General features: G+C 39.5%; 1 protein-coding gene and 1 pseudogene across 1 annotated transcript in view; both read right to left on the minus strand.

The window, feature by feature from the left end:
* Positions 1–25,459, minus strand: part of Large1 (LARGE xylosyl- and glucuronyltransferase 1) — a 449,296-nt gene that overhangs the window by 199,572 nt on the left and 224,265 nt on the right. The window contains exon 6 of the mRNA XM_090328589.1: positions 14,195–14,318. Within this exon, the coding sequence (XP_090184715.1) occupies positions 14,195–14,318 (124 nt within the window). The remainder of the gene's footprint in view (positions 1–14,194; positions 14,319–25,459) is intronic.
* LOC150067482 (lipid droplet-associated hydrolase-like) lies at positions 490–2,473 on the minus strand (annotated as a pseudogene).

Consider the following 25,459-nt stretch of genomic DNA (forward strand, 5'->3'; position numbering starts at 1 on the left):
ATTTTCATCTTCTTTAAAGGCAACCCAAGTCTACGTCATCATGATCACATGCCCTTCCCATATCAGATTGTGCACTTCAGATCCACTCATCTCTTTCTTATTTTCTAGTAGGTATTCATGGTTTCCTCCATGGTTCTACAAGGAGCCTCAAAGCTACCTACATTTAGTCCTCTCTCTCTCCCTCCCCCCTCCTCTTTTCTTTTTTTGTTTTTTTTCTAGGACTAGAATCCATTATATTGTGCCACTGGGGGTATCTTATGAAAAGAGAAGTTGTCTAGATTACCGTGTGTGCTCTCTGAATGTGGGAAATGTGTTGTAACATTTGAATGTTCAATAAAAGAACCGAGGGGCTAGGAGCTACTAGATTTTAAAACAAGAAGTGCTCTCTTTTTTCTAACATCAAACATTAAAATCAAACATTTACATCTGAAGCGTAGGACACCTCCTGCTTCACATACTAGCTGTAGGTGTTTGTTCCTGTGTCAGTATTTATATTTTGGACAAATTATCCTTTAGCCAGTCACAAACTATGACAGCTACTTCCTGGCTAAAACTGAGGATAAAAGCATGAAGCATTTTTTCTCACAGAGTCGAATATTTCCTTCGGGAAAATCTTTCTTGATATCTTCATAGTATTTTACTGGACACCAACCATCCACTGTGCCATAGTAGAAGGTAAACTTGGATAAATTTTCCTTTATGGTTTTGTCATCTTACTTCACTACCTGCATCATTTCTTGGGCTCCAAGGTAGGCAGGCAAGGCAGAACAGATGTAATAAACCTTGTGGCAATAACTTACCCTTCACGTTCATTAGATGAAGGGTCATTTTGATAAACAAGGTCCTGATCATTTCAGGGACATAATGGACAATAATGGAGTGGTAATCTTGCCGTTGGGTGACTCAGATGATTATTCAATTGTTGGAAACAGCAGAAAAGTGTGAAAAACTGGGAGCTCAGGGGCTCCCTTCAAGATCTCAAGAGCAAAAATAGCTGTCTATTGAATGGCCAGTGAACATAAGTTTTATTTCCTTTGGCACGTGAGTTTTCAGAAAAGCCAGTTTGTGTTCTACTTGGCCAGTCAATCCATAGATGTCCTTAATTTCTTGAGTATTTGGATCTTCTGGTGATGAAAATGTTGTTTTGTTTGAATGGGCCAAGACCTGTCGAGTATGAGAAATAATCCAAACTGGAAAGCGTCTATTAGTCAAGATATGCAATGTTTTTGCAAATGGTATATAAAAGAAAGCAAAACCTGGGTTACCAGGAATACTGACAATAAGCAGTTTAGGTCTACTGATACTTTGCTCATTACAAAGGTCAGGCCAAGGTCCACATTTCAGAACCTGGGTTTCAACTGTACCACAGAGAAAAAAATTCTTCAAACAAAGGGATTTCTTCCTTAATTTCTGAGTTCATTTAGTAAAGTTGTGTTCTAAGGGTGGACGCGCCTGCCAGGAGGCTCTTAACAAACCTCAGCACAGGCATTTCTGCCACAGCCCGAGGGCAGGAATCTCTCTGCGGGAGGCAATCAAAAAGGAGACCTTGCATACCAGTCCATACACTCTTCCCTGGGCAGCTACCCATGTCACACGGAGTGGTACCTCACCTGCCAGCCCACTGGGCAGCTAGCAGCCTCTCCCAGCCTGCCCGAGGCTTCTTTACTCTTTGTGTATTATATGCTCATCTTTTTATAGTATCTATTTTCCCATTCTATCATCTACCATAAATGTTTTCATTCCCATTCATTTAGTCAAACTGAACACATTTCTCTTGAGGATGCAGAAACCCTCCTTATCTTTACACCAAAATTTTCATATTTTTGTCTACTATTTTTTCTCAATTCTACTTCTTTTCTTTTTTAAAGTCAGTCTCATTCGGCATCAGAGAACATTAGGATTCCACACAGCCATGTCTAAGTGTATACAGGAAGTGTGTAAGTATCTGGACTCATGGTAGAAGAGAAGCTTTGGCTTGCTGCCTCTACTTCTCAATCATCTTCTCTATCACCCATTCTGCACTCTCCGATGCCATTACTAATTCTCCAGGTAACCAACCTACTAGACTTTCCCCTCATTTGCTTTCTTCTTGCCTCTCCTAAAGCATTTGTCACTATTGATCATCTCTTTTTGAAACTCTTAGGTCAGAGTCATCATGTAATTAAGTCCTCTTAACTCTAGCTTCATTCTCCTCTCTGGTCCTCTTTGCCCATTCTTTAAATGTTTGTCTACTATTTTTTATTTTGTCAGTTGTAAGGCTTGACCTCTGGGCCTCAGAGCTGTCGCTAAAGTTCTTCAGCTCAAGGCTAGTACCCTACCATTTTGAGCCACAGCATCACTTCCACTTTTCTGGTGGTTAACTGGAGATCATAGTCTCAATAACTTTTCTTTCACTGGGCTTGCTTTGAACTGCGATGTACAGATCTCAGCCTCCTGAGTAGCTAGGATTACAGGCGTGAGCCACCAGCATTAGGTCTTTTCTGCTATTTTTAGGACTAATGTTTTTCAACTTTAAGTTTTTAATCAATACATTTATTTATATACCTAGAAATTTTCTATGGGATATTTTGCCAAATGCTCATTACTCACAAATATGTCTTTTGCTGAGTAATCCATTGCTTCTCTATAGGTTGAAACTTTCCTGACAGACAAACAGAACATAAGTTACCATTTCCCCTTTTCATGTTAACAGCAGATAAAAGTCTCTCCCAGGACTGTTCCCTGAGAGTCAAGGAAAAGAAAGCTTCAGCATACTTTCCTGAATTTTTTCCTTCAAAGACTGCCTGAGAATCAATTATAAGCAAGCACATGCTAATAGTAAGGATACAGATCTAAGGGCGGAAAGGGTCCATCTATTTGGAGTTGGTATTCTAGTGAGTGAGTCTGATACACTACCAATATCCACACACCAAAGGAAGATAAGAACAAAGAGCACAATGACAGGTATTAATGTCAAGAAAATAGCACAGTTGGCATGAAGACTCATAGAGGAATCTAAAATGAATAGAATGTCGAGTAATAAAAGTTTTCTAGGTCAGGCTATGTACACATTAATTTAAACTAACTTCTAAAGGACAGATAGGGAGGGGAACGAATGGGGAAATTTTTATTTAGGTAATTAGATAACCAAATAACTAGGAAACAAAAACATGTATTGTTTGAGAGGAGTGAGGGCTTAAAAGGGGGGGGTAGACAACTGCAGAGAGAAATGGTTGCTGAACAGTCATAATGCTCAGTCTCAGTGCATATATGTGGAAATGGAACTTGGAACTTAAGAAGGTGAATGGAGTTGGGAGAGAAGAGAGGTGTAGAATGATGGAAAGAGTGTCATGGTACTCATAAAAGGACATGTTGAATTAAAAACCCATTGTCCAACTACTGAAATATAAGAAAAACTTTTAAATCGTAAACAAGTTATTATAGGTATGTATGCATGTGTGTGCATGTGCATGCATGTGCACAGATGTGAGAATACTGTACACTTGAGTGGGTATGAAAGCAAAAACAACAACAACAACGAAAACCCAATTCAACCAATATTTAAAGCAAGTCCAGGAAACCAAGTATTGGCCTGACACAAAGAGCTCATATTTTCTGACACTGCTTTAGTATAGGGAGAGGAAAAGACTGATTGGTTGGATTATAAAGGGCAGAGGAGAAATATTGCAAAAAGTTGGGCTCTAATACCCTGTGTCCTAGCGTTCAGGGCAGACCTAGGAATATCTCATAAACACACTAGTATTTCCCTGGGGCATAACAATGGATTTTCCCTGAGGTAGGAATTTTACCCTCAAGTTGTGTCATACATGGTATGTGTCTGTATTCAAGTTACCCCAAGTGGAGAATGAAATCCATATAATTAAACATGATGGTGCCACAGGTGATGGTCAGCAACAAGGGCAAGAAAGGTTTTCACAGAAACACAATATTATACACTCAACACTTTCAATAACTAATCATGGAAGTTGGCAGAATACTCTGCTGAAATAAAGGTGAGAAGCCCAGGCCTTAGACCAGGCTATGTACACAGGATTTTAGCAGAATACTCTGCTGAAATAAAGGTGAGAAGGCCAGGCCTAGGCCAGGGTATGTATGCATTAAGTGCCAAATAAGTACTATTGGAAACTATTATTACATTATTACCGTTCTATGTATATTTTTGAATACAATCGTATCATTTTGCTTACTGACATTGTCTCCACTACTTATTATTAAAAGTATTAGAGATTGGCATTTGCATATACATGTTAGTTTTCACAATTTAAAATTTTATTTGGTTTTTCTTTTTTCTTACTTTGTGGACTTCTGTCATTAACTCTATTTCCTTTCTGCTATCAGGGACACCATTGTTCATAATTCAATTACCAAATGAGACGTGAGATTCATTTATCACCATCTTTGTTCCTGAATAATGAGGAATGGAAGGTGACTAAAAAACATCTTCTGTGACAGCTTTGGGAACAGTCCATAAATTTTAGTATGAAATATTCCTTTTTTATATGTTGTAAAATAAGAGAATAGTATTCGGTTTTATTTCCTGTTGGAATAAATAAACATTTGAGGAAATGTTTCACCCTCTCTTAATTTTCAAGTATTTTGAACTAATTATTCAAAAGCTTTCTACTTGTTTAGTTATCTGTGTTATCTGAAATGAAAGTCTTTCTTTCCTTTCCCTCTCATAAACCATAAACAAAGGTTTATATTTTAGAATTTAATGAAGTTTTCTTGTGGGCCACAAGGCGATCATTTTATATAAGATATTCATGAACATAAAAGGATCTGTCACATCTAAATGCAATCCAATCATCCTTCCAATAGAGTTTTAAAACAACAATGATCATATAGTATTTTGTATGTTTTTGAGACAAAGTTTTCATATTTGTACTTAGCTTTGCAACTGATTAACAATGATTAGCTATAAATCATTTTATAGAGTAACTTCATTCAGTACAAGCTGCATGTTCCTGAAAACAAGACATTTTTCATTGCTGAATATTCATTTCTCTGACTTTTTTTGGGTGACTGGGAAATGATTTATGATGGCAACCTCAAGATCTATATCTGGAGTTCCAGCCCAGCACATCATTGTTTATATTATCTTTATAAGAGGAGAGAACATGGTGGTTACTCTGGGATCTATATTTGACCTGGACATTATTATTAGACAAAAAAGACGAAGGTAGGATTTTTTGTTTTCTAAGACAATATGTATCTCCACCCTTTGCCCTTTTATCAGTATAAAGTTAGAATTCAAGTTCCATATATTGCCCATGGCCAATTATAGATAGCCAGTGAGCCCCTTGAACACTGAGATGGGCAAAGTACACAGCAGCTTTCCACAATGCTATACAAAAACATTTAAGAATGTAAAATATGTCATTAGCAGGTTTTTTTTTGGGGGGGGAGAGGGTCATGGGACCTAAACTCTGGCCTGGGCACTGTCCCTGAGCTCTTCTGCTCCAGGCTACTGCTCTACCCTTGAGCCACAGCCCCACTTCCTGTTTTCTAGTGATTAATTGGAGATAAGAGTCTCATGGCTTTGTGGCTTTGTATCGCCCTGGCTGGCTTTGAACCATGATCCTCAGATCTCAGCCTATTGAATAGCTAGGATTACAGGCATGTACCACTGTGCCTGGCTGTCATTAGCAATTTTGAATGATAGGAAGAACTAGTAATCAAAATAGTTATTTTCATAAACACAGAGCATCGACCCAAGGAACAGAATAGAGAGCCTAGAATTAAACCTATACATCTACAGACAAGTGATTTAAGAAAAAACAAACAAACAAAAATGTATTAGGATTTCTTTGGAAATGACGGTTTTCAAATAAGTGATGGTGGGAAAATTGGGTATCCATATGCAAAAGACTGAAATTAGACTCTTCTTTCTTACTTGGTACAAAAGTAACTTAAAACATGGTGAAGACCTAAAGAAATAAAACTACTAAAACAAGAAAACACAGAAGAAACTTTTTAGGATATTGGAAAAGGCAAGGAATTTTCAAAAAAGATCCCCCAAAGCACAGGACATGGGTTGCATCACACTAAAAAGCTTCTGCACAGCAAAGGTAAAGGCAGTAGTCAGGCAGGATGAAGTGATGGGCCTAGAGAATGGGATCAAATATAATACTTATTATCTGTAATACAGAAAGAACTCCAAACATCATAATTAAATATGGGTCTTAGATATGAATGGACATTTGTTAAAGAAGACATATAATGGCAAAAAGTGTAGGCAAAGATTGCTCCCTATCACTAATCATCAGAAAAATGCAAATGTAAGCCCCACATTCAGAAATGACATAGATAACCCAGAAGCCAGTACAAGTTAAAAGAAAAAAAAAATGAGTGGTGTCTATTTCAGACTTGCAATCCATTCTACCTTTGTCAGACCTCTTTTACAATATGAGACCATAAAAAAGGAATGATCAGTTCTCATAACCCCACCAAATATTCTGAAAGCAAACACACAATATCTACCCCCTGATGAAAGCCATCAGACACTAGTATGGAAAGTGCCAAGATTTAAGGGATTATGGTATCATTAAAAACAGATGATCCTCGACTAAAAAGGAGCCGGTAGCACTGTAAAATGAAAATTTCCTGACAGAAATGTAGGCACCCCATGCTGTGGGCTGTGCTCTGGGTGCCATGTCTGGAATCCTAGTTATTCAGGAGGCTGAGATCTGAGGATCATAGTTTGAAGCCAGCCTTACCGGGATTCAAATCCATGAGACTCATATCCAATTATCACTAAAAATCCAGAAATGGAGCTGTGGGCTCAAGTGGCAAAGCACTATCATTGCACACAAATGCTCAAGGACAGCACCCAGCCTGTGAACTGAAGTCTGGGACCATCACCAATGAATGAATGAACAAAAAATCATCGAATGTATATAGGCTCTGGAAACTCACAGCTGGACAACACAGCCCACTGAAGACTGGGGGTTGTTGAACCTTTTCAATGCAGTGCCAGCTTGTAGCTATGGGGCTCTGCTGCTGCCCATCACGACAGCCAGCAGGAGAATAGCACGTGATACTGGCAAAGTGCATATTGCTTTTGTAAGGGTGAAAAGAAAAATGTGAGTTCCACTATCTTTCCATGAATGGAGATCAACTGTGTGGGGTCAGCCTGAATGTGAAAGACATTGATATGAAGAAAAGCAACAGAAATAAAATGTATAAAGTACCTACTATGTGCCATGAATTGCGTAAGACATTATTTAAGTCCACTGAATTATCCATCATCAGTTAAGGTGAACTAGAGTTAGAGTCTGATAGACTACCAAGCTTCTACAGGCGTTAACATGTACCAGAAGGACATACAGGTTATTCACTTCTCACCCCTCTGCAGGACATCTGAAGACAGATATGGTCCTCCTGAAATGCACCTGTCTACCTGACATGCTCCAGTTCCTTGGAGATACCAGTTAGAGCATCTGAACTTCCACATTGCCAAGTACAGTATGTGATATCCCAAGTCCATATGTTATAAAGAATCAGTTTTTGAGATCCTGGGCAATTCATTATCCCCTCTAGGCTCGCACTCTCTCTCTCTCTCCTTCTTCTTAGTGATGAGTATTAGGTCATATAACTCTGAGATACTGACTTCATGTTCTCTTCATTTGCCCTTAGTTGAAAATATCCAGTGTTCAGAAGAGTAAATCTTTCTAGGAAATTGAGAAAGCAGGCAGCAGTTTACTGCCCCTCTGGGGAGAGGAACTATAGATGTGTGGCTCCCCAAGGGCTTCAGGGGTCTGAGAGATTACAGTTATCTAAAGAAAGCTCCTCCTGCATACTCTACAGAGACCTACACAAGGGCAATTAAGGATGACTAGGACGCCAGGCTGCACAGTCAACCATCAATATTTTCTGTAACTACAGTCCTGGATCCTATTTCATAATCTTTCTGATGTTGGTAACGAGCAGGCATCAGGTCTAAGAGAAAAGGAGATAAATTAGGGCTCCCTGCTAGACAGGTGAATCATGAAACAGCCATTGCCTCAGCAGCTTCACTTCATGAGCTCAGTATCATCTGCACCTTAGTGGTGGCATGGGGGTGACTTTCTGGGCCACATGGGGCAAGATTAAAGGCTGGTAGACATGTAGAGCCCTGTCTAAACTTGGCAAAAATTGTTTCGCTGATTTAAAGCAAACTGACTGAAGAGTGATGGTCCTGTAGTTTAGAACTTAGTCATTGGATGGGAACCCCAGGTTTATCCCAATCCTCCATAGCACCACTCCAATGGGTCATTTTTATCACCAGCAATGAGCTCTGAGGTACAGGATGTGGCCATCTGATGCATTTTAACACCCAGCACACCATAGAATGGGTCAACTTTGATCACCGTAGGGCTTTCAATGGAGACTTCTTGCTTTATATGTACAAGAACAGCCATAAAGGAACAATGCAGAGAGCTTAGCAAACCATTGCCTAAGACAGAATTATAGTCAGCATCTTAAACTTACACATGCCGCAGAAAGGGAAATGTAACCTAGGAGTCAAATCTGGGATTATGGTACAAGGCAGGATTTGGAGTTTAAAATACACACATACACACACACACACACACACACACACACACACACACACACACACACGCGCGCGCGTGCGCATGTGCGCGTGCAACTTGATATTTCAGTTTCCTTTCCTGGAAAATGGGGACAATAGGATACGTTCTATACAGTTGCTGGGAGAATTTAGAAGATAAGCATATACAATGTTAAGAAACATAAGCAATTGATATGAGACTCCATGAGGCTCAAGGTCACTGAAATGAGGAATCTGCAGTTCAGGTGCACATGGACAGACAGGGGCCTTTTCATTCTCTAGTGGCTACAGCTCATGTCTCTGTCCTTTACTTCAGATCTAAACAGCATCTGGGTCTACTGAATTATGCAATCTTCTATTTCATATCATTTCATTTCAAAAAGTCAAAAGTCAAATACCTGCTGTGGCATTTATTAGTTGCCTGATCTTAAATAAATATTCTTCAACTCTGCTTTAGATTATGAATTACTTGTAAGATAAAAATAATCAAACCTCTCTCTATTCCACAGGTTGTGCTAAGAATTGAAGGATGGTATACAGCCATCTAAAAACCTCTAAACCCAAATACGTCCTCCCCTTCTTTTCTTCTAAGTATGCTTGGAGCAGCAGGCCTTGAACAGAGTTCAGAACACAGAGACACCCTCTGTGCTGATAGCCTGTTGATATGTGAACTTAGAGGCTAAAAATAAATGGCCCAAGCAAACATCAGGAAGACCAACCAGCATTTCCAGGCTGTTGAGATGGGTAGGCTGAGCGCGACACTATTTGCAAATCCACACTAATTGGTCATTACAGAGAGAAGTACAAGAGTCCACTGCGAATTTCCCACAGTTCATTTTTAATCATGCACCAATCCCTCATAAATTTCCTATTCCCTATTACTTCATCTGCAGCAGTAACAGATATAATAAGGAGCCCACAGGAGCATTTCTGAGAAACGCCATCTCCAACAGCTGTACAAAGCAATTTCTTGGAGCTGTATCTGGGGAAGCCGTCCTATATGCCCATCTGACATGCTTATCTAACACAACTACAAAACACAGCCTGAGTCCATTTCCTCCTGTTCTTCCTTCTCTGATGTTTCATGCAGGTTCATGTTTTAATGTTTTTCCTACTTCTCAGGCATACCAGTAAATGAAAGAAAAAAAAAAGGCAGCGGGGGGGGGGGGGGGGGGGCCTTGCCTGGGTTGCATAAAAGGTTCAAGGCCAACCTGAATTCATAGTGAGGCCTTGTTTCAAAATGTAGCAAACAAATTGGCAATAAAAAAAAATACAGGGGCCGGGAGTTTGGCCTAGTGGTAGAGTGCTTGCCTAGCATGCACGAAGACCCGGGTTCGATTCCTCGGTACCAAATACATAGCAAAAAGCCAGAAGTGGTGCTGTGGCTCAAGTGGTAGAGCCCTAGCCTTGAGAAAATTCAGGGACAGTGCTCAGGCCCTGAGCCCAAGCCCAGGACTGGCAAAAAAAAAAAAAATACAAACTCATCCTTTTTAGGATTGCTATTGCCTATTGCACTGGTCAATTTGGAGCTGGCTTATTTTTTTCCATTTATTTTTTATTGTAATTAATAGAAGGGTTACATGATATTTGCCAGATAGATGGTGTATTAATTTCCATACATTGATACCCTTTCACATGTCTTGGTCCCCATTTCCCTCCCCCCCATCCCCACCCCTCATCTTGTTTTCTCCTGTTCCCTATCCAATTTCAAATAACCAAATACAAATATATCTGATATATCAGGTAACAAAGTGAGATAGTGTAACAATATGAGATAACCAAGTGACAGCAAAAGTGATGAGTGATAACATAGTACCTTAAGAACAACAATCATTAATTATATGGCTTATGTTTACATCATATTTTAAATGACAAGTTTAACAAACAAGTGTTCAAGGAGGGAATCTCTAATTATAATCACTGGGACCTAATATTTAGAACTTAGTCAAAATTAGGCTAAGGGTTTGTATGTCATAGAAACATTAATTTATGAAATAAAATATGTCTGTAGAGTTATAGGTTTTTATGTCTATATAGTTATGTTTGTATTTCCATTACCATGTCCATAGCTTTGGGTATGCAGTTATTGAGTCCTCGCTCTTGTACTCTTTGGATTTAATAGCCGAATATTAAGGATACCATGCACTTTTTGTTCCTTAGGTCTTGACTTGTCTCATTCAACATGTTTCGCTCTAGATTCATCCACTTCCCTGTGAATGCCATTATTTTATCTTTGGAGCTGGCTTATTTATGTCAGTAAAGTTGGCAAATCCCTGGAGGCTCACTGAGACACAAGTCACCATAGCACAGGACAACCAGGTGTGAATTCAATGTGTATCACTGACTTAAAAAAATCTGCATAAACGAATGAAAGGAAATAGAAATGGAAAATCTGACCACCCTGGAAATTATAGTTTAGGGGAAAGACTGGCATTTGTTAGCTTATCAGATAATAGTATGAAAGATTATACTCAGTGATGAGTTTCCTGAAGAAACACAAGTGATCTTATTGGAATGCATTAACAATGGGATGGACACTTAGGAGATATGGAGGGAGACTGGTTCTCAGTTTTCCTGAGTAGACATAGCTGCAATAAAAGAATTTGGAATTACCTAGAAATGGGGAGATAAAAGGTCCAGATAACTTCACTTAGCAGAGAAGAAATTATATGCAAAATTGTGGTCACTGTCTTAAAGGCAGTGGGAAACCACTGCGGAGTTTACCCAAAGGTAAGAAGAGTCGAGAGAGAGCTTACTGTTTTGAAAACTGATCACTCCTGAACAACTGTACATTTGGAAAGGAAATGTGAGAAGAGTAGAAGTCAAAAGAGACTAGGCTGAAAACAAGTTTCCATTATGCTGGGGAAAGATAGAAGCTTAGACTGGGAGATGGCAGAGTTAGGATGCTGCATAGTTAGATACAAGGTGAAGAAAACACATATATCAAAGACAATCTATCAGTTCTAGAAGTAGCTATGTGAATGACAGAACCAGGAGGCAGGCTGGTACCAGGTAGGAGGCCAGGCAGGAGAGATAGATCATTGCTTTGGCTGTGCTGAGTTAGATAATACATAAATTATTACTACAGAAAAATTTTTAGTAATGTGTTCATACTCACCCTCCTAAAGAATTCTGACAACAGTCTCAGAGGATTGAGGAACAGAAATAGCAATGATCAATTACTAGAGAAATATGTACGCGTTAGGAATCCTCTATACTGTATTAGAGGTTGGATTAGAAAATAAGACTGGAGACAGGATCCTTTAGGATCATCGCAGATTATATTTTTTAAATGACTGCTCTGTGTGTGTGTGTGTGCATGTGTGTGCGCGTGGCGTGCACATGTGCACATGCATGCCAGTGCTTAGGCCTAGGTGCTGTACTTGAACTTTTCTTACTTGTGCCTAGTGCTCTACCACTTGAGCCACAGCACAACTTTTGGGTTTTTGGTGGTTAACTGAAGATAAGATTCTTATGGATGAGCTTTAATCTGCAGGTTGGCTTCAAACCACAATTCTCAGATTTCAGCCTCTGGAATAGCTGGGATTATAGATATGAACCAATGGTATCTGGCTGATTGCTGTATTCTTAAAACAGTGAAAACCTCATTTACTTTGAATGAATAGAAACCTAGCAAGTAAATAACTGGCAACTGGTCTACCTGGATCAGCAGGGAACGCAGCTAGAATCCTGTCTTTATCTCCTCCTTTTTCATATATGACCAGAGCATGGTGCCCATGGCATCTTATCTCTTTAGTTCCCTAAGAGTAGTGGATGCCATACAAAGTTACAAAATTAACAGTATGTTCCGTAATATTTGGCCTTTGTCTTGGCTTCAAAGGAGAATGAAATACTTTTTTGTTTGTTTGAGAAGGTCTTGCTAGGTCGCCCATGAAAGTCTTAAACTCAAGGTACTTTTGCCTCAGTCTCTCTAGTATTAGGATTACAGGACTGGGCCACCTATCCAACTCATTCTTTGATTTCTTGATAAGCAGAGGATGCATATTCACATGGCACAGGCCCAGAGAAAGGTAAATTATGAGCACAGAGACAAAGGAACCCTTTCTAGGCAGCTGCTGCACCTCCCCTCACATTGCTTTTCCCTCACATTGGCACTATGACCCTGGGAGATAGAGTGGATTGCTTTCACCTTAATTAGTGCAGCAATTTGCTAAATTTTGTTTTTTCCTTTTTAAGAGTTAATCAATTTTAGCTCAGAATAGATTGGAATGGCACACAAATTACCATGACAATCCCCATTTGCTAAATTCTGAACATCCACATCAACCACAGAGCCCAAAGTATGTGAAAGAAAATCACAAACTCTGGCCCGCATCACCATGATCTATATAAAATGTTATGGCTCTGAAATGAAAAGATAATGGCTTTGTGAGGTTTGGAGCAAGTTCTTTTTTCAAAATCAGCTGCATGTTTAGGTGTTTGGTTCTTTCCATAGTGAGTGGAGCACTGGCAACTTACTGCAACATTGTATGTTCTCTGTTAATAGCAATTTGTCAAATCTACAAGCATTATAAGGCAATTGCTAGCTCCAGAAATACAGAAAGGTATACCTCACATCTTCCAGACCCCTTCCCTGCCCTTCTCTTACAGGAAGTTTCACCAGAGGCAAATGAAGAAAAAATCCTTCCTTCTTCCTGGAGAAGTCAAGGAAAGTTACAAAAGGAGAAGATGATGTAGCAAAGCCACACAGGAGAGATAGGACTGTAATAAAAACAGTGGGGAATGACATGTTTGATAGAGGAAAAAGTATGACTCAAGACTCAAATGCTCTCACACTTAAGTAAAAGAGACGATATGCAAGAATGAGAAAGAGATGGGACAGGAAATAGAGTCATATCAATATATAGAACTTCTTAATCAAAGTTTGATTTCACCATAGTGTAATAGAAGATTTCAAGCCACGGAACGAGATGACCGAATAGTTTCCAACACTCTGGCCTAACATTCTCTTTAATATTTAATCAACATAGTCTGTTAAAGCATATTCCTGTATCCTCCCTCCTTTGTCTCTCTTAAATATCCCACAATTTAGAATCATTACCATCTTCTAGTAGTAGGCTGTCACAAATGTACTTGATTTACTTTGTGTTTTATGACCAGTAAATGACAATACACAGTTTCAAAGCCAAGTTCATTAGACTCAGAGCTCATCACCATGTTAGATAGAAGAAAAAAATATGATTCAAGACTCAAATGTAAGAGAGAGAGGGCTGCTCTAGCACTTAAGTAAAAGAGACAATATGCAGGAAAAAGAAAGACAGGAAGTAGAGTCATGTGTCCTAATCAAAAAATTTTGTTGGGCAACAGGATCCTGTTATAATTCTATCATGAAACCATTTGTGGATACTTTCCAGGCCAGTGGTCTCTAGTCTCAATGAAGAATTGGGGGCAAGAACTGTATCAAAATGGCCAGACCAAGATGGCTTCTGTATTGAAGAAGTGCTTATGTTAATGCTTTCAGAAATAAAAACAGACAACTTCAGTTACATCTTAGACACTTTCAGCTAAGAGGTGAGTTTTCTGTCATTGCTACAATCTACTTTACCACATATAACACGAAGTCCCATTGGGAACGCACCATATAGTCAGCTCTCCCAAGTCCCCTCAAACTCCCTTTCTTACCTTGAGCTCATCTGCGTTGTAGAAGTCCACGCGCACAGCAGGCACCATCCAGGTCTTGAAAAGTGTGGCCAGGATTTGCTCGGCGATCGAGTCAGCAATGAGGTGGAAATGCAGAGGGTTCCGCCTATTGGGGGATAGAGAAGGAGGTCCAGGAATTGAGGCCTCTGATTCCAGCTGCAAAAGCAATCATTTCCAAGTTGCTAAATAGGGGAAGTTTCTAACAGCAATGGTGAAAATAAGTTAGGCATGTGTCCTAATGGTGCTTCATGGAATTGAAAAGGAGAGAGGCTATCTTCAAGCAACCTCAGGATTTCAGAGGTAAAAATAAACCAAGCACCATAGATGGTAAAGTCACTGTCGTACTTGATATGAAAGCAATAGTATTGTAAAAATTAGAAATACAGGACATGCTAACAATTTGTCCAGCCTTTATTACACTGGCATTAGTGCAGAAATACAACCACAGAAGGCCAAGTCATCAAATTACTGCCTGTGGCAGCTAGCAAGACACTTCCACCCTACAGCAAGAGTTAAGTTGGATTTCATGTTTGTTCTGCTTCAAAAGAAAGCCACACTGGCATGATCTGGAGACCCAGATCAGAGTATCAATCTGTAGTCAGTTTTAGTATTTCTACAACTTTCATCTAATCAACTGATTACTGGGCTGTAGTCTAAAAGCTTGACATAGGGGCAAAACTTCTGGTGGAAATGGAATATAAACCTAGTTCAAGCGTTTATTAGTGGCAATCTTGAACATGTCCTTTATATATCTACATTGCTATAAAATAATGAAAGAAATACCTGCTCATTAGGCTATTGTAAGATAGTAAATATAATTTATGACATATCAAGAATAAACAGGACACTTATAAACAGGAGATACTATGGAGAATGTGCTTAGCACAAAGCAGTAGAGTATTTCAATCCAGGAGCACTATCATAAATACTAGTCCACTGCTAATAATAACCAGCTGATCCATAATACTGTGAATGAACACCTACTAGAAATAAAGTAGTTGGGAAATCCACAGAAGGGAATGAGTAGGCCTTGGCCTCAGACACCTCACACTGTTCAGGATAACAGAGAATCCACAGGTAAACCTGAGCTTGAGGCAGAATTAGGAAAAAAGAACACAAAATTCTGTGAAAGTGAAACGAATAAGGGACTCATTTTGCTAGGGTCAAAGGGCTATGTGGGAGGAAAGGAGTAAGTGTGACTTTGTCACAAAGGGAGAGGGGACACTCTCCATGGAGAGTCAGGGACACCTATGGGTTAGGCCAGGTAGCATTACAGTGGGAATCGAGAGAAGGTAAGCCAGGAGGAGAGAAGGAGGCAATGCAACAAACATCTAATTAAAACAGTCTGGGTCTCAGCTAGCTGTGGGGACCAGCATGACACAGCTTTAGGCCAGCCTCATGGAGCAGCTCCCTGGCCCTGTCCTTGGTATGTGCACACACACAGACATTTTCTTTGATGTGTCTGTGTTTTGCTCCCCACAGTCTTCTCTTATACATGCTACTCAGCAAACACTTACCAAGCACATACATTTGTCAGGCAATAGCTAGATGCTGCAGACATGAGTTGAATAAGAAACAATGGCCCTGTTCTCACAGAACTTAAATCTTGTCTTCCTTTGGCCTTCCCATTCAGCATTGAGTCATCTCTTACCTGCCCTCAAATCTGAGGTCAGTCATTTGCTGCTATAGTTCTTGCCTGATGACCCATGTCTAGGCCATGGCCCTGACTGACTAATAGTTAACTCTACACTACATGCCCACTGTAACCATGACAAGGCATGACTTTCTGTTTATCTTCCACCTTTCACCTCTTTGGGAGCTCAGTGAGCTCAAGGATCCTGTCAGTTGTGTTCAAATGGACCCTGCTGTAATACATAGCAGTTTAATAAACAAACTTGGTATGTGGATACGTAAGAGGACTAGCTGAGGACTTGGCATTCGGAAGGTAATCTGATTAGGTAGACTGAAATGAGGATGTGACTAAAACAGTGGGCCACCATCTGAATGTAGGTTCTAAAGTACAGGTGTCTGTCCAATGGATTTGCTTAGATCACAGGGTACCAATGCTCTCATAGATTAATGTCATTATCCTAGGAGGGGGTTCCTTTATAAAATGATAAGTTGATTCCTCACCCCTTCTCTCTCTGGCCCTCTCTTGCCCTTGTGCTTTTTCCATGGGATGATGTAGCGAAAAGAGCTTTGCCAGATGCTAGCAACTTGATATTGGATTTTCTAACCTCTAAAGCCACGAGCCAATACAAGTGTACTTAAAAAAAAAATAAATTACTTACTGGGTGGTATTCTGTTTTAATAGCATTAAAAAAAATAATATACAATGTTCAAGGAAGAGGAACCGGATCAGGAAGGTAAACAAAGAAGATTTTTAGCTATGAGGGGGGAAAAAAAGACAAGGAGCTGTAGAGAGTGCCAGTGGGGTTCTTGAGAAAGTAGTGGTAACTTTAGGACAAGAGATCCAACTGGAAAGGCACACTGCAAGGCAATGACAAATTTGGAATTGGAGGAGGTGAGTGTAAGGTGGGAGTGCAAACATCAGGTGGTGTATATAACTGAAGATAGTTATCCAAGGGAAACTGTAACACATGGAGTCAAGGCATTCGAGGGTGACAACAGAGAATTAATCAAAGGAATTGGCTGTGTGGAATCACTGCCCAAGATCCACAGGAGGACTATAAGGCTGGGTAGTCCCCCCTTGCCTACTGAATGGGTTTGGCATGGAACATCTCCTAGGTTGTAATATTGGTGTGTATAATGAGAAGTAGCCTCTAGAGTTAATGACTCATTATTGTGCAGGAGACCTTTGCATGGAAGAGCAAAGTCTATAAGAAATGACCATGTACTAAGTGGCAATGAAATGAGAACTGTAGATGGGTAGAAATGGAGGCTAGGTGAAGACATCAATAGGATATAAGGAAAGAGAAGAGGAAACGTCTTGTGTAGCTGGCTCATACATAGTACAACACTTATAGGACACCAACTGAATGCTAGGAATAGGGAGGCAAGATCTAAATATGGGAATTTCCAATCATTATAATTTCATTACCAGGAGAAAAATGAGCCAGATAAGGTTTGGAGGTTCAGCAGGCAGGAGCTCAGTGTTGTAATTCCAGGACCCTTCAGTCTGATTACAGAGCAGAAGATGTACCAGAATGGACCAGAGGAGCAGGCTTTGGAGAAAGATATACAAACACCAGATGGGGCTTCCTCCCTTCTCTGTCTTTAAGTCTCTCCAAGAGGGGGAGTAAATCCATTAAAAAAAATTACAGAGCATAGTACTAGGTGTCTGTATTGTCAAAGGAATTTTCACCTCATTAGCTTTCCTCATTAGAAGAATATGCAAATGCTTAATGAGAAGTTATGTTGAGCTTCTAGACAGGGGACCACTAACACCCTGTCTTAGCCACGAATGGCTGGATATTTCACAATAGCCATGTGTCACTTGTCAGGTGAGATCCTCAGAGGAGTTTTTACTTATGTTCTACTCTGAGTACCATCATGAGAACTAGGGATGTCCTTGCAAGTGTGGATCCTTAGATGGCACCTCTCAAATGCTGTCTTCTCTAAAGTGCGCCAAGCCACAGTCCAAATCCCTACAGAACTTGTGAAAGTAACTTTCTGTAAGCCAGAATATTGTGCTTTAAATAGTAATATGAACTGCCGATTAAAGGGTGCTGTATTTCCAGCCCACAGGATCCTCATGATTAAAAAGGCCCCACTTGGGCCGGGAGTTTGGCCTAGTGGTTAAAGTGCTTGCCTAGCATGCACGAAGACCCGGGTTCGATTCCTTGGTACCACATACATACAAAAAAGCCGGAAGTGGTGCTGAGGCTCTAGCCTTGAGAAAGTCCAAGGACAGTGCTCAGGCCCTGAGCTCAAGCCCAGGACTGGCAAAAAAAAAAAAAAAAAAAAAAAAAGAAGGCCCCACTTACAATAGTCTAAATAAGCCAAGCTACTGATTATTTGTGGATTATTTGTGTCTTTCCTGGTTTTCCTCTACAAAGTAATTTCTTGGGGTGGTGGAAGGGCAGGTGGGAAGGGAGGTTTAGGTCTATCACTCTTAACCTGCTCTACCCCAATCCCAGAACACTACCTGGCATATTCCCACATATTCTAAATGATGACATCAATGAGTGACTCTATTTTGAAGTCTCAAATTATTTCATGCTTTCTTTACCTCTTTCAGGCCTTTCTCTAGCATCCTGTCTGGATCCAATGTGTACCACTCAATTATCTAGAAACAGAGCATAACCTGAGCAACTAGCCTGTCATGTCTCTCATACCTGGTCACCTTCAGGTCTTCAGAAGTGGTTAGTAGCTAGGTCTCAGAACACGCAACGAAGTACCTGGTTTCTTCTACTCTTGGTTCTGTCACAAGATAATGATGAACTCTGATCAAAATTTTCATCTCTTAAGTCTCAGCTTCCAAATAAAGTGGGACTGACAAAAAAGTAGTTATCTTATAGTTATTGTCAGATTGATTAAATACCTGACACACTCAAAAGAGAGATGTGATAGTAAAGACATGGTAAATATTAGCTATCATTATCTAGCTCAACCTTTGGTGGTATCTCTGTCTTTCTTGTTCCTTTCAACGTATCTTCCATCATGGAAGTCATATGCTCTCTCAATACTCCCAATACCTTCTGCCTGCTGTGTGAGGTATGAGACTCAAGCTCCTATGTCCACCTAACAGAAACTTCCTCGATCTCACCCCATCTTATTTTTTTTCCCCATCTTACTTTTCAAGCTCATGTCTTCACACACCTTCTTTCCATTTGGTTCTGAATATGGCCAATTACCACTCCTACTAATAAATCTAAGTCTTCTTTTAAAGTAACATTTCTTAACCATGCTACTGTAAGGCCTGACATAGGTAAAGCTCCAAGAATCAGCCAAGTTCTTCTCTAGACTGTGTTCATGCAATTTTCTCTTCCTGTACCAGCTGCTCTGCTACAGTTACTACATCTAGACTTCTGTTCTCCAATTACACAAAATGTCTCCAAGGAAGATAGGCTACTTATGCAGATGACTGGCCAGTGACTCTCACTGCACTATGGAAATGTAACTTGGACTTCTGTTGTAATCTAGTGGGATTTCATTTCTATGTTCACAGGGAAATGCAGGCTCTGCGTTTGAACTTTATTTTGGTGGCTCTGTGTTTGAATATTATTTTAGTGTCCTATCTACTAACTTGTTTCCCCACAGAAACAAAGAGATCCAAATGCACTCTGAAGCAATTAACTATAAAAAAAAATGATGGAGCAACTTCTTTAACATTAGCTTAGGTAATTGCCTCTTATAGACTTACCATCACATAAAGTGCAAAACAATGAAAGAAGAAAATAGATAAACCCGACTAATTTCAAAGACTACCTCTCTCTCTGTTGTCTGCCACGTCAAAATCCAGAAAGAAAATCATCTTTTTTAAAGATGGTCATCTGCAAACCAGGAATAAGTGCCACCAGAACCTGACCACAGTGTTACCTTGCCTGACCTCAAGCTTCTGGACTCAAGGAATATGAAATTTGTATTAAGTGACAAAATAAAAATAAGAGAAAAATATTTTGTGTTTCACAGGACATTGATAAAGTGACAAATATAATTCCCAACTGAGTGAAAAAATATCTACAGACCACATATCTGACAAGGAGTTTGTTGCTATGATAAAAATCAAACAACAAAAATCAAATAACGACACCAAAAAAGACCAGTACGCCAATTAAAAAAATACAGATCTGCATGACCCTACCTCAAGGATGCAACCAAATTGTCAATAAGCACATTAAAAGATGTTCAGTGTCATTAATTCTTAGGGAAATACAAGTCAAAACCACAATTAGATGCATCACTCCCACACTAGAGTGCTTAAAATAGACAAGATAGACAACAACAAATATTGGGCAGAAGGTGGAGATACTAGAACCTACAAATGATACTTGGGGGTTTATAAAATGATGTATAGCAGGGTCAGGAATTTGAGTGCTTGCCTAGCATGCACGAAGACCCGGGTTCAATTCATTGGAACCACATACATGGAAAAAAAGCTGGAGGGGGGCTGTGGTTCAAGTGGTAGAGCTATAGCCTTGAGAAAGTCCAAGGATAGTGTTCAGGCCCTGAGCTCAGGACTAGCAATAACAACAACAACAAAAAAAAAAAAAAAAGAAAGAAAGAAAAGAAAAGAGAAGAAAAGAAAAGAAAAGAAAACGCAGCATGTCCATATAGTATGAAGCTAATTGAAAGGACCTCCAGGATATTGAAACAAAAGCCATATAATGAATGATTGTTGTCCTTAATGTACTATGTTGTCTCTCATCTCCTTTGCTGTCCCTTGGTTATCTCATATTGTTACAGTATCTCACTTTGTTATCTGATATATTGAATTTATTTGTATTTGGTTATTTGAAATTTGATAGGGAAGGGGGGAAAGCCAAGACGGGTGGGGGTGTGGGGGGGAGGGTAATGGGTACCAAGACATGTGAAAGGGTATCAATGTATGTGAATTAATGCACCTTCTATCTGGCAAATATCATGTAACCCTTTTACTAATTACAATAAAAAAAAAAAAAGAAAGAGAAAAAAAAAGAAAAAGCAGCATGTAGCTGGTATGGTGGCGGGAAGCTGAGATCTGAGGATCTCGACTCAAAGCCTGTCCAGGCACTAGGCTGTGGAACTTTTATCTCCAATTAACCACTAGAAAACCGAAGTAGCACTGTGGATCCAGGGATAGGAGAGTAGCCTTGACCTGAAGTGCTCAGGAACAGCACCCAGCTCCCAGGCCCAGAGTTTAAGCCCAATGACCAAAAAAACCCACAAAAAAACAAAAAACAAAAAACAAAACAAAACAAAAAACCCAAAAAAGAGCATGTAGCATATGTAGCATGTAGTTATCCACTGCTAAATCACTCAGCAATTCTCTTTACGTCCCCAACCAAAAACAATCCAAACAAACAAACAAAAAAACTCCATTGTCAGCACAATAGATTACAACATCTTTTCAGAATTTCCTATTAATGTCATGAGTGGATAAACTCAGCATAGGGTAATCAAAGAAAGGAATATTATTCGTCAATAAACAGGAAGAAAGCAGGGAGACAAGCTATACTGTGGATGGCGCACTATGAAACATTATACCAAGAAGACAGCCAAAAAATGTATTATACGATAACACTAAAGTGAAATGTATGGAGTAGGTAAATCCACAGAGACAGGAAGAACAGTGGTTGGTAAGGGAGGGGCGAGGTGAAAATAGGAAGTGCCTGCCATCAGATATGAGGCTTCATTTTAGTGTGATGACAAGAACCTAATGTTAAATTAAGATGTTGGTAGCACTAGGACTGTACATCGCTGAAACTTACATTTTTCAGAGCAAGTTTTCTGTGTTATTAGTGTGGCATAGTGGTAGAGTGCTTGCCTAGCTTGCACAAATCCCTGGTACCACATACACAGAAAAGGCTGGAAGCGCTGTTGTGGCTCAAGTGGTAGAGTGCTAGCCTTGAGAAAGCCCAAGGATAGTGCCCAGATCCTGAGTTTAAACCCTATGATTGGCCCCTCCAAAAAACAGCAAGTTTTAACTTTTATGAACAATAAATTCTAATTCACATTTAAATGTCTGAGTTGGAGAATGAGTCTTGTCTGGGAGCTTGGCTGGTGAATTAGGCCTGTTCTGTTTGTGCACTAAGTGGTGTGCCCAGTTTGGGGCATCTGTGATTCTCCAGACAGGCCTCTGACCAGGAAGGAGGTCCAATTCCTGCTGATACCGAGTCCAACTATGTCCAGAGTTAAACAGATATTCTGTAGCAACTCAAGATTAGGAGAAATAGCATTTCAATCTCTGGAGGGCTAAGTTCTGAGTCTTACTTCACATTTGACTCATGATTCAGGAAGATAAGAAAAAATTGTAGTGATAAAGCTCTACCCATTTCAAAATCAGCTAAAAGCTATGAGTTTCCCCCTTATTTTCGTTGGTTTAAAGAGAGATAAGTGCCAGTTAGGCAGATGTTAAGAATGCATTTACAGCACAGGGAATTTGACCAACTGGGCATTTAATAAAAGCCAATTCAGAAGGATTAATTTTCTTAATATATGATTGGAAGCATTTGATTTATTTTTTATCTCTATAACAGCTAAAATAATTGCGTATATGCCAATTCATTGGTTATAAAAATTGTTAGGGATGAATTTGCTTTAAGCCTGGAAAGAACCTTCTTCCTGCATGCTGGCGTGGGCCCAAAACCTTGCTTGGGTTGGAGCCTCCCAGAGGCTGCTTCAGACATAGTCTGCTCTACACACAGATCAACACAGTGCACAGAGAAGAAAGAACAGAATGTGTGTGTGTGTGTGTGTGCCAATTTCAGCCAGCATAGTTGGCTCCTAATGAGCGCCACTTTTGCTGTCTCTGTTTCCTTAACTTCTCCATTGTTCATGTTAGGATGCAATAAATTTGATGCAACAAAGAGGTAAAGATATTAAACCACTGCTTTCTCCTGCCTCTGCAGCCCTTTCAAGGTGATCCAGGATATGCCTTTTTTAAGATGAAAATACATGAAGCCAGAGGAGCTGAGATCATCTTTAATTATTTTATGTTTAAAATGTGAATGTGATAGCAAATTCAGGAAAAGAAATGAACCTGTGATGGCACTATGCATCTGTGACAGAGATTTAATAAAACTTATTTGGGAAAATTACTGAAGCTGGATGAACAGTTTGATCTTGAGTCCTTGGCTTTACAGAGGCCAAGTGTCACTGATAATATATAAAGATCTAAGGACATGTCAGCAAAGCTCTCCACAAGAGAATTTTCTAGAAAAATAGTCCAGCAAAAGCAATATGGACGGTAGAAGTTTGAAGAGCCAAGGCTAAATCTCTAAGACCAGTATTTGCTTATCTGTGACCATGAATGATTGCTTAATCTTTCCTAGTATCCACATCCATTTATGGGGACAGTGAGAACTATTCTATCAAATTGGAATGAAGTTTAAATGTAATCAGAAAAGCTCAAAATTTGACCATAAAAGTCAGTTCACAGCAGAATGCCATTGGCTCATGCCTGTAATCCTGACTTCTCAAAGAGGCTGAGACCTGAGGATCACCACTCAAAGCCAACCCAGGAAAAGAATATGATTCTCTGATTTTTTATTAATCATCATGAAAAAAAAGTAAAGAAAATTAGGAAGTGAAGCTGTGGCTCAAGTGGTAGAACAGAAAAGTTCAGTGACAGTGCCCAGGCCAAAGTTCAAGCTCCTGGACAGGCATAAATAATAACAAACCCATCCTTGTTGGTAAGAGGCAGGACCAAAGAAAAAAATTCTTCTGTTTATTCAAAAATAATCCCTACCATGCTGTTTCCATATTCTTACTAAAAACTCCAATGCTGGAGCCTCTAAAAACCTGTATCTGTATCTATATATTAAACTCAGCATTTCAAAAGTGCAATCTGGAAGAAGAGGATAATGGAAAAATCAGCAATAATAACTATCTCTCACAGCTGTCCCAAGTGGTCACTAAATCGGAATGAAAGCTGGGTACAGGTGGTTATTCCTATAATCCTGGATACTCAGGAAACTGAGATCTGAGGAGCATGGTTTGAAGCCAGCCCCGGTAGGCAAATCCAAGAGACTCTTATTACCAATAAACTAGTAAGAAGCTAGAAATAGATGTGTGGCTCAAGTGGTAGAATACTAGCCTTAACCAAAAAAATGCTAAGCAAGAGAATTAGAGTGTGTGTGCGTGCACATGAATAATGATGCTGATAACGGCAACTTCCAGCTGGTGTAGAGTCTGGTCTCTAAAGTTAGAATGAATGAGTTCTAACCTGATTTTGCACATTTTCTCTCTGTGACCAGACCATGGCTTCATATATGGTCCTACATTATTTGATCTAAGAAGAATGGTGCCCATCTACCTCAAGGAGGCATGGGAGGAAGCTACATATTAATAGGTGGCCAACTTGTAAACACATAAAAAAGAATCATGCATAGTGAGGACAACCCTAGAATTTGATTATGTACGCTACAAATTTCTTTCCATACTAAAAACAGGGTTATGTGAGAACTGGAAGAAGAGCCAACACTCCAAGAAGCCAATGATTGTGGATTCACCAGCTCACACAAGGCAGAACTGGAACTTGAAGTTGGGCTGGCTTTCTTAAGTCTTTCTCATACCTAATGTCCTGTTCCATGACCTAAACACTACTTCTGTCATATGATTATTCCAGAATCAGCAAGAAGGTAATTTGTGCCCCTCACTAGAAACATTCTTTTATTCCATAGGTTCTTCAATGCTAGGAGTAGGATTTAAAAGAAAATAATCCATATAACAAGAATCTGCTGGTATGTAAAGGAAATAATCATCTCCTATCAGCCAACAGAAACGTACCTGGGAACAGCCAGATGATCATCCTGGAAAACAGCTATTAAAGTTTTACCATCTTCTGGAATAAGTTAGTTAAGTTAGTAAGTAAATAAGGATTTCTTTTTTCTGATAGCAAGTATTGAGTATCTTCAAAGGGAGCCATATTTCTCTTAGATGTAACTTGGGATGGAGTTTACAAGAATCCCATAGGGTCCCCCTCGCAAAAAAAAAAAAAAATTCTTCCAAGGCCGGGAGTTTGGCCTAGTGGTTAAAGTGCTTGCCTAGCATGCATGGAGACCAGGGTTCGATTCCTTGGTACCACATATATAGAAAAAAAGCCGGAAGTGGTGCTGAGGCTCAAGTGGTAGAGCTCTAGCATTGAGAAAGTCCAAGGACAGTGCTCAGGCCCTGAGCTCAAGCCCAGGACTGGCCAAAAAAAAAAAAGAAAAAAAATTTCTTCCATCATGGAGACATAGAGACCTCCTATGTTACTGTATCATAACTAATAAACTTCCCTTAAATACAGTTTATATCTTCCTCACCTACCTTTCCTTCACCCCAGACGTAAAAAATTAAAGGACCCAAAATACATGTGAAAGAAAAATAAAAACATGCTTACTTTTATTCCTTTCACCTAAACACAATTTTCAAAAGCTCCCTGCCTTATGTATGGTGATCTCCTATTCCAAGCATTTATATACCCTACATCTATGAATATATATTCTGAAATACATTTTATGCTTCTTATTCTGAATTTTATTTTCATTTATTTTATATATTAAATATCCCCACATGTTACAAGGGAGTTTTAATGCAAAACAGTTACATATTTTTTGTAAGAGGATGTTCCATTGTTTTTGCTGTTTTCAAGAGTTATCC

The sequence above is a fragment of the Megascapheus bottae genome, chromosome 2, assembly GCF_031878675.1.
Source record: "Megascapheus bottae isolate mThoBot1 chromosome 2, mThoBot2.hap1, whole genome shotgun sequence".
Taxonomy (NCBI): Eukaryota; Metazoa; Chordata; class Mammalia; order Rodentia; family Geomyidae; genus Megascapheus; species Megascapheus bottae.